General features: G+C 30.2%; 1 protein-coding gene across 1 annotated transcript; it reads left to right on the forward strand.

Moving 5' to 3' along the window:
* The first annotated feature begins 6,280 nt into the window (after positions 1-6,280).
* Positions 6,281-7,927, forward strand: LOC112776632 (uncharacterized). Its single transcript, XM_025820848.3, has one exon. It carries the CDS (start codon positions 6,640-6,642, stop codon positions 7,249-7,251), a length of 612 nt encoding a protein of 203 aa, XP_025676633.1. The 5' UTR covers positions 6,281-6,639; the 3' UTR covers positions 7,252-7,927.
* The last annotated feature ends 2,697 nt before the right edge of the window (positions 7,928-10,624 follow it).

A 10,624-nucleotide genomic window follows, 5' to 3' on the forward strand; every position in this document is an offset into this window, starting at 1 on the left:
ATCATTTTTAACTTTAATTTCACCTGCTACCAAGTCACCATTATTCTATAATCTATACCGTTCTTAATTTTGTTCCTTTTAACTGCAACATTTCCTAGCCTTTCTTAGGTTTGGTAATAACCATATGCTCTACACCGTTTAATTATATTGGAAAGGAAAAGTATAGGCAACTAACAATATTTTTGAACAATGTGTAAACAATATGAATTAATAAAGTTAAAAGAATAAATTTAATTAGTAGCATTAAATTAGGGTGTAGTGTATTTTTATTTAATTGGTGGTTGTTCATGTTGTTCAAAATATTCATTATTTACCTAGCACTTTTCAAGAAGGAAAACTGTGTCCAAGTCTAACACTTTACTTTATATGGGGTGAAATAAAATATAATTTCTTACAATTTTAAGCATGAACTAAGGTAGGAAAAATCGAGATTTTAAGTAAAATCAAAAAAATAAATTAAGTACGTAAAACGTAAAATTTTAACAAAGATTTAAATTGTAAAATCGTCAAATTTAGTACAAATTTCGTAAAATCGATTAACTCATTTAAAATCGTAATATCAAAATATTTTAAGAGTTAAATTGAGATTCTAGCTACTATAATATGAACGTTATTTTAGAGCAAAAACTCATATGCAATTGTCTTTATATAAAGTTGATAGTCGAAAACGGCTAGATGATTTTATAAGTTTAAATTAAGTGAATATCTTGTATTTTAAGATTTTGGATTAAATTAAGATGCATGTAGTGTTTAGGGTTTCTTTTTTTTTTCTCCCTCTAATCACATACATGTACTCAACTTACTCTTGTTAGGTAACATTGTTACATTGGATTAAATAACATTTGTTAACTTTTCAAAGAATCTCCTCGTCTTCTGGATATATAAACTATATGATGATGATAAGGTTTATGCCTCTAAAATATGTTTGATTTTGAGAAGTAAATGTGACACCCCATAATCAAACGGGTGCCTAGCTACACTATATGTATATCCAATTGTCCATATGTAAAATGTACTGGAATAATTTAATTTGAATTTTGATCTTTCGTATTTTTTTGGTCTTTTTCAAAATATTTTTGTGAAGAATTAAATTTAGTTCTTTTAACTTATATCTTTTATAAATTTTTTAACTATTAAATCATAATTTTTTTATATTTATTATATTATATAAAGCAATAAAAAAGATGTGCCTCGACGAATTTTATATATAACTTACAAAAAAATGTATTAATTTTAAACTCATTATAACATTTTATTTTTAGTATAATATGTTTATTATCTTAATTCAATTTAATTTTATTGTAACAACTATATTTAATTTATAAAATTATAAAAAAGAGTAAAATAATATATAGACACGTTAATAACTATTAACACATTATTATAATACAATTTGAATAGAAAAGATTTCGATTATTGGTGATAATTGGATTATAGGTCATGTGATTAGAAAAGGTTGATTTTTAGCAAAGGGAAGTTTATTGATATTTTATTTACTAAGAACATATTGTGTACCGACTTGTATAAATTCAAAAACATATTGATGAAAAATCATGTGGGTGCTGGAGGTAGAGCAAGCATATAGCTTTATTTTATTTATTTTATTTTATTTAAATTTAAATTATTCGATAAGATAAAACAAGGATTGAGTCAGATGGGCCGGACTCCGATCCCCAGGTTAAAGAAGAAGCCTCAGTAACTACTGGATAAGGTTTCCTTACCCCATTATTACTGTCATATTTTTATTCAAACTTCTAGTGCACTTTAAAAGAAAAAAAATAAAATAAATTAACTTGAATTGGTCGAATGGTTCGTTCATTCGTCCGTTTAACTAAATATAAGGAGTTTAAATTTTATCTTGTGTATGTAGTAACCCATTAACAAACAACAGATTATTAAATAAAGCTCAAATTATCAGTGAATTAGTCCTTAACATGTCGTGGACAAAAAAAAGATAACTAATATTTTATGTTACATTTGAAATAATATAAATTAATTTTCTATTTTTTAATGAAAAATATTGGCCAAACATTCCCCAAATATATCCCAAATTTCAAATGATTTACCAAATTTTAATTCAAATATTTTAATTTTCAACAATTTCAACTTCTATCTAAATTTAAATCAGCCTCTAATTTTTTTTTTATTTCATTAAATATATAATGCTTATGTCAAATCCTTATATTATTATGGGATAAGGAGCTCATATGAAAATTTTAAAACCTTTTAATAGTTTTCAAATTATTTTTAAATATCAATCCATATAGATTTGACAAAGTTTATTAGTCTCTAATAAAAAAATTGGCGCAAGAATTGATTTATTTAACAAAGAGAAAAAATTGAAGACTAATTTTAGTAACTAAAATATGTTAGTAAAATAGTGTTCGACTAAAAATTCGCTAGAGATTGATTTCAGCTATTATTCTAAAAAAATCCAAAATAAATAAATAAATAAATAACGAAAAATTTAGTGCATTAATTATTGTGTAGTTGTTCTTTTCCCTTGTCAAACATTGATAATTTTGCCAGTCTTTGAAAAAAAAATTGTCTTATCTTATATAAATTTTAAAATTAGTTAGATCCATCGATTTTAATATAAACTCTAGACATCGTCCAATCTCTTAGAAGCCAATAATTTTAAAATTAAACTCACTCAATTTAATTTTGTTTGAACTAGATTACACTATCATCACATGCAAAACTCTCTTAATCTTTTTCATATATAAAAGTTGAACACAAAATGTCTTATAGATTGTTAGTGTGTTCACTCATTGCACATTTCAGTGAAAAATAAGGCAACAAATGTAAATAATAACATATAATATATATTATAAGCTTTTATCTATATTGGGGAGTATTTTTATTTTTTATTTTTTATTTTCCCACTTAATTAGAAAATTAGTGAGATTGCAGTGAGCACGCGAGAAAGAGAGAGTGTGTCAGCTATCATGTGAGTGTAGGTATGAAGATGATGAGTGAGTCTTCTCAATGAAGCTTGTTTATTTTTTGTTCCAATGGGATAATAATATATAACTCAATTTTCAATTTGAAGGGTTTTTTATTTTTCATTTTTTTTTAAAATAAATAATAATTATGCTTGATCAATTTCCTTTGGTGCTTCCTCCCCCACACGTGCGTACTCCTCAACCATGTCTTATTGCTAACATGGAACCACGTGCACCGCACACAATATATTATGTGCAAGCATCTTTCAATTTGCAAGAAGCAACATGATATCAAAAGAGGGAAAAAAAACTATTTCTCTATATAAGAAAAGAGTATGAATTGAATATTCCATTTTTCTCCCTCTAAAATCTAATGCAATTAAAAAATAAAAATGGTAGTAAATCACTAAATCTTATCAACACATTATCTTTTTTTTTTTGGACATGGTGAGAACCGGGCAGCCCGGCCCACACCGAAGAGGATCCAACACATTATCTTAAATATGCAAAGGAATCAATACTTTAATATTTACTACATATTATTATAAGCAGCCCTGAATACACCCCTTTTTTTTGTTATATAGTAATGGATATCTTAGTTTTTGGTCATTTTAGTAGGAATTCATGGTTGACAATTCACTATATCAAAGCCCATAGTATGTTGGCCCAAAAAAAACCCTTAGAGTTGACCATTTAAATTTTGGACTTCCGTTGTTATTGCTTGATGCCATTTCCACAAAGTAACCACCAAAATGGGCTCTAGTGTCCGAAGCATACAAAAAAAAAAAAAACCCAGTATCCGAAAAAGGAAAGAAAAAACAAACACTGTCCAAAAATTAAAAAAAAGGAGAAAATGACAAATAGGTCCTGACTTTTTGTTCCGCAGACATTTTCGTCCCTAACCATTGAAAAATACTTTTAAGTCCCTGACCTTTACAAAACTTGGACGGATCAGTCCTTCCGTCCAAATGCCTCCGTCAGGAACTGATCCGTCCAAATGCCTCCATCAGGGACTGATCCGTCCAAGTTTTGTGAGGGTCAGGGACTTAAAAGTATTATATCCCCTAATCCGGCAGGTCAAAGACTAATCTGTCGCGGTACTAAGCTCCATTTAAAGGTTTGCTGCTAGCCAATGAGTTGCTGCAAACACAAGGCGAGATTCGAATCCCCGACACTTGCTTAAGCGAACTAGTAAGCTAACCACTAGACCAACCCAACTTGGTTTAATAGTAATTTTAATTTTATATATCAATCTTTATTCATTTGACATGAGATTTTTTTTTTTTAACGACATGAGAATATTAAATACTCACCTTTTGAAATGGGAATAACTTTAAATGTTCCAATTGTAGGAGTAACAGACACCAAAAAATTAAAAATTGTAAGAGTAATGTCTTCCCATAATTTTACTTATAAAAATAAAAATAAAAAACCTATTCATCGGCTCATCGCATATATTGACTTATATATAGGCTTGATGTTGCTCACACACTCATATCGCGATCTGACTATGATTGAATTTATCCAACATTATTTATGACCTTAGCTTTTGTAGAGATTGATTAGTAGCACTACTTATTAAGTCAATTAACTAACTTCAACGACTTTGGATCATCTTTCTATATGGTTCATTTAAGGTCCCGTGAAGAAGCAAAAGTTTGTTTATGTATGTGGAGCAAATTAAACTCAGCTTATACCGTATTGCATATTTCTTCTTTTCTTAGTCGTGTGATTAATTTTACCACAAAATTAAAGAATAAATTTAAATAGTAGTGTATATGGTTTCACCATGCTAGCATGTGAATACCGCTAACAACTTGTATCGGTGCCTACTTGGTATTGGACCACATCTCTAATAGCTATCTAAAAAATATTACTTTTAGTATGGCAAGATAAACTTGTTTATTGCATCACTATATTTAAATTTAGTTATCATTATAGTAATATTTTGTATTCCATATTTTTTTTTTTGCAACTTTAGTTTTTGTTTATATATGCATATGGAATATGAATTTGGAAACTATATTATTGATGTTTTTCCATTGTAGCTTTAACTTCCATTAGTCAATTCAATTACATGATCCCAGATTAACGTGGAATAATTTTATGATATTAGCCTATTAATTATGTATGAAACTTTAAATATTACTACTATAGTTATTCACTTAATTTATTTGTTAAAATGTGCTATGTTAGTGTAGAACTATCTTGATCAAATATAGTTGGATTCAGATATAAGATCCACATAGGTTCTATAGTATGGCAACTGTTTACAAGTAGTTAAAGAGAATACACGTGACTCTTGTATTCCTCCCAACAATTAAAAATAAATAAATAGGATTATGTTACGTGTATATTAAAATTAGCTACCAATATAAAATATATGCTGAAATATAAATATACATTGAAAATAAATCAAATTACACATGTATTTATACATAAATACATTAGTAGTTAATTTTAATGGCTAATTTTAATATATAAATAATATTTCTCAAATAAATAATAAATTTAGTTATTATGTTAGTTTTTACAGTTTTATCAAATTTGTAATTAAATTTTTATATATTTTTTTAATTAAATTTTTATATTATTTTTAATTTTATAATTAGATCATTTTTAATATAAAAAATATTAAAATTAATTAAATATTTATCTATAAATTAAATATATCCACACAATTAAAAATTTAATTAGATATTTGACTATATATTTTAAAAAAATATATTATATTAATTTTAATATTTTTAACATAAAAATAAACTAATTAAAAAAAATAAAAATAATATAAAAATTTAATTAAAAAATATATAAAAATAAATTTAATAAAATTATAGAAACCAACAAAATAATTGAACCTAAATAATATAATATATACATTAATATTTTTTATATATTCCCTTGATTTGTAAAAGTTTTATGTCACTTAACAGTTCAGATTTAACTTACTCTTTGTATGATGAGTCTTGATCAGATCACATGATTAAATTATATATATATGTACACCGCATGAAAAACTAAGAAAATTTTTTTTTAAAAAAGAAAAGAAAAGAAAAAGTGTGCGGTTATACCTAGCTCTAGGCTCTAGCATGCACGAGAAAAAGCTAAGAAAGAAATGATGCAGTTAAACCTCGTGCTGCATTTGTCATTTTCATCAAAACCCTTTTTTCTTCTTTGGATTGTCATATACAACTACCAAACAAACGTGGATTGAAGCTCACTATAGTACTGAAATATTTATAGGTAACATAAAGAAAAAAACAAGGCACACTTACCTTTCAGGTTAGATAATAGATATACATTTAATTCAAACTTCACTCACAAAAAAGTTGCATTACACGAGCCATTGCTTTCTCATTAAATCAAACTCGAAAAATCTAGTAAAATTAAGTTCACGGCTTTGGAAAGTTGGCATTAAATTGAGTTTCTGTAGCATCCACACAAATTTATAAAGTTCTAGATTCAATTCCAAGAACCTAGCTAATTAATTAGTACCTAGAACTATTATAAATAGCATTGTTGTTCCTCCATTAAGATAATGTGTTCTTGCTCTTAGTTTAAGCCAAGTGTTTCACTACAAATTTTTCCTCAAACCCCACATAATTAACCAAGTTTTCTAATATCCCAATTCCCTATTTTGATCCTTCAATTAGGTTCATAGTTGGTGGTAGTGGCTAGTTTAATTTCACCATATATGGCACCACATGGAGAATCTTTGCCTAGTAGCACTTTCTCTACTAGGAGCAACAACAACATATTATCAAAGCCACCAAAGCTTTCATCTGAGAATCTTCAAAGAACCATCTCGGACATCTCCTTCGAGCTAGCGAAAGAAGCCATGATCGATTCTTCTAAGAATAATAACAATACCAAGCAGCTTTCGTCGATATCCGAGGTTGAAGTAGATGGAAAGTGTGAGTGTTGTGGCATGTGTGAGGAGTGTACTCTTGAGTACATGGACCGCGTCCGCGACAAGTTCCTAGGGAAGTTTGTGTGTGGTTTGTGTTCTGAGGCCGTGAAGGAAGAGTTGGAGAAAAATGGAGGGAAGAAAGAAGAGGCTTTGAGTTCACACATGAGTGCATGTGTTAGGTTTAACAAGTTTGGAAGGGCATTTCCGGTATTGTTTCAAGCTGAAGCAATGAAGGAGATGCTGAAGAAGAGTAAGTTTGATGGAAAAATTAGGGCTAAGTCTATTAGCCCTAGAGAGAAAGGAGGAGGGATCATCAATAAAGGAGGGCTTGCTCGTAGTTCAAGTTGTATTCCAGCAATCACAAAAGAGTTAAATGAAATCAAAATAGCTCATTAATTAATTTTTGGTAAAAATTCAGGTTCAGTTTACTTCACGTGTAGCTAATGATTCTCTACTATTAACTTCACGTGAAGTTGACTGCAGCTGAGTTTCTACTTTAATTTTATGTGTTTGAATGATACTATAAGTACAGTTAAGTTTGAGTTAAGATAAAAGAACATGGTTACTCACATGAATATGAATAAACTTTATGTTTGAATTAAGATAAAATGTTTTTTGCTGTATTAAATTATTATTGATAATTTGATACTAGCTTTCTAGCTAGGTATATGGGGACATAGTCTTGTATATTTTATACATGTCTCCAATAGTTTCTCTTCTTAGTGCAGATTAAAATATGCTTCATGAAACCCCAAAGTTGATTCTTAGGTTTTTTTTATTAGGTGATGGTCTATATCTCCCTATTCTAACCTTTGAGTCCTACAGGTTTCTTATGAATCTTTTATTTTTCCTTTTTGTATCTTTAAGTTTTGATATTTCTTCCTATGAAGAGAGTTGTTGGTTGTTTTTTAATTTGTTATTAGTGGTTTTTAATTTTATTGTCTTTTTCCTCCAAAGTCAAGATATGTATCCTAGATGTGACCAATAATCATGTATTATGGAATAAAAGTGTACTTGATGTAATGATGATGTGTAATATTTATTGATGCAATAAAATTTTGTTAATTATCTATGACGAGAGAAATTAGAAACAAACTCTATTGGCAGTTTAGCACTAACCCAAAAGGAAATTATAGGAAAAACAGTATAAGTATACATAAATTAGAAAATAAATTATCTTCTTTAATTCGTGTACGATGGTAATATAAATGTTGGTAATACTGGAGAGATAATATCTCAAATTATTTTATATAATATAATATTTATAATTTTATATAGATAATATATGTAATTATATATTTATTATATTTAAAATTGCACAATAAAAATAATAGTTAATAATTTTTAAATATAATAATTTTAAGATGTTTGGATAAATTTTTTATTGTCTTTTAAATATTATTGTATACATATATTTTATACATTTTTAACACATAAAATAATTATATATATATTTTTTTACCAAAGATAAAGATACTCGAACCCGCGACCTCTTAGATGAGTATAGGAAGACTAAACCATTTGAGTTATAACTTTTTGGCATAACTCAAATGGTATAGTCTCCTCATACTCACTTAGAGGTTGTGAGTTCGAGTCTCTCTATCTTTGATAAAAAAAATAATCATATATTTAACCAATTTAACACTTAATTAATTAAAGTTTGGATAAAAGTAAACTTTTAGAACACAACAAAATTGTCTCATGAAAATATAAATAATGAATAATTTATTAATATCTAGAATTTAATTCAAACATAATATTTTATATTTAGATAAAATATAGGGATAAGTATTGTTTTGGTCCCTCACGTTGAGGGTCAGAATCGAACCCATCTCCGACATAATTTTCGATTTAGAATCATATTTAACGTTTTTTTTCGTATTAAAATCGTCCTTTTAATTCTTTTGGACAAAAATACCCTCACCACTACCAGCATAATTACCTCCTCCACAAACACCACAACCACCACCAGCACCACCAACCACAACCACAACCACAACCACAACCACCACAGAAACAGAAAACAAGAAAGCAGAAGCAAGACGTGAGGCGGAGGCGGAGGCGGCGAGGTGTGAGGTGGCAGAAGCGAGGCGGAGGCGGCGACGTGAGGCGGTGAGGCGGAGGTGGTGACGTGAGGCGGAGGCGGCGAGGCAGAGACGGCAGAAGCGAGGCGGAGGCGACGATGTGAGGCGGCAAGGCAGAGGCGGCGAGGCGTGAGGCGGCAGAAGTTAGGCGGAGGCGGCGAGGCGAGGCGGCAGGCGGACTCCAACGGCAGTGGCTCGCCGTCCCTCTCCCCCTTTTTCCCTTCCCCCTCCTCCTCTCCCTCTCCCCTTCCCCCCACCTCCCACCCCCACCCCGCGTTCTTCCCCCTTCCCCCTTCGCCGCCGCCGTCCTCCTCCCCCTCTCCCCTTTCCTCTCCCCTTCCCCCCACCCCCACCCCACCCCCACCTCGCGCCCCCTCTCCCCTTTCCCCTTCCGCCGCCGTCCCCTCCCCCTTTCCCCCACCCTGAACCCGCTTCTTCTCCGGCTTCTTTCACTTCCCCTCCTCCCTCTTTGCCGCCGGCGCCGTCCCCCCTCCCCCCTTCCCCTTTTCCCCCTTCCCTCTCCCCCTTCGTAAACCCTTCCCCCCCTCCCGAACGCGTTTTATTTTTTTTATAATTTTATAATTTTTTATTTTAGGGGTAGTTTAGGAATAAATTAAAAAAATTTATTAGAAAGGACGATTTTAAATTCAAATACGACTTTAAGAATGATTTTAAATCAAAATATACATCAGGGGTTCGATTCCGACCCTCAACGTAAGGGACCAAAACAATACTTATCCCTAAAATATATAACAGAATTTATTTCATGTGTTAAACAATGTAAAACTGAATTTATTATGCGATAATATATATATATATATAAAGATGATTTACTCTCCATCTTGAAAAGTACCAAAGAATAATTATTTTAAATTTATTTATTTATTTATTGTTTTGGTCAGAAAATTTATTTTGTTTAACACTTGATTAAAGGGACTAACTAAAGAAACCATACCACCAATTAACATAAGCTTGATGGAGTTAAATGAGCTGGGCTGTTTAACTGTTAGGCATTTTGATATTTCCCAAAGAAAAAACAACAATGTACATTCTTGGGCCCTTTTTCATTAGTTTTTAGCAGTTTTACTTAGATTTATGTCTTCTTTGTTCTTTCTTTTCTGGGTCTTATTCGTGTTGGATTTGGACGTTCGGCCTGTTTTGGGTTTAAAAATCTTTTCTTAGTTTTACTTCTTTCTTTTTTACTATCTAACTTTCTCTCTATTCTTTCTCTATATTTCTCTGCCGCCACTATTCTCATTTTCAATCATCTTTTCTTCTTCTTGAAATCTAATATGGTATCTAAATTTTGAGAGTCAAAGGGTAGGGTGATCTCAATAGATGAAATTGGTATAGTAGTAGATGCAGTATGAGATGGTGCATGGTACTAAATCTGTACTAGTAGTGTTACTATTAGTAGAGTGTACATGAGTCAGGTAAAATCGGGCTTGTTCTAACTCAGATCGGATCTTAAATATATATTGGGTCTATTTCTTAGATTCTAACCCAACTCTAAATCTGATGAAGCTTAAATATTTTTGGGTCACAATTATACCAAGTATAAATAAGGTGAAAACCGAACCTTTAAAACTTTAATAATAATTTATAAAAAAACTTATTTATGATGCAGCTATTTATAAAGAAGAAGCTTGTTATCAAGAAATTGATATCCATATTTAAATTTGAAT

This window comes from Arachis hypogaea, chromosome 19, assembly GCF_003086295.3.
Source record: "Arachis hypogaea cultivar Tifrunner chromosome 19, arahy.Tifrunner.gnm2.J5K5, whole genome shotgun sequence".
Classification (NCBI taxonomy): Eukaryota; Viridiplantae; Streptophyta; class Magnoliopsida; order Fabales; family Fabaceae; genus Arachis; species Arachis hypogaea.

What these genes read in the sequence shown, in the direction of transcription:
- LOC112776632 (XM_025820848.3), top strand. Translation starts at nt 6,640, where the DNA reads ATGGCACCACATGGAGAATCTTTGCCTAGTAGCACTTTCTCTACTAGG.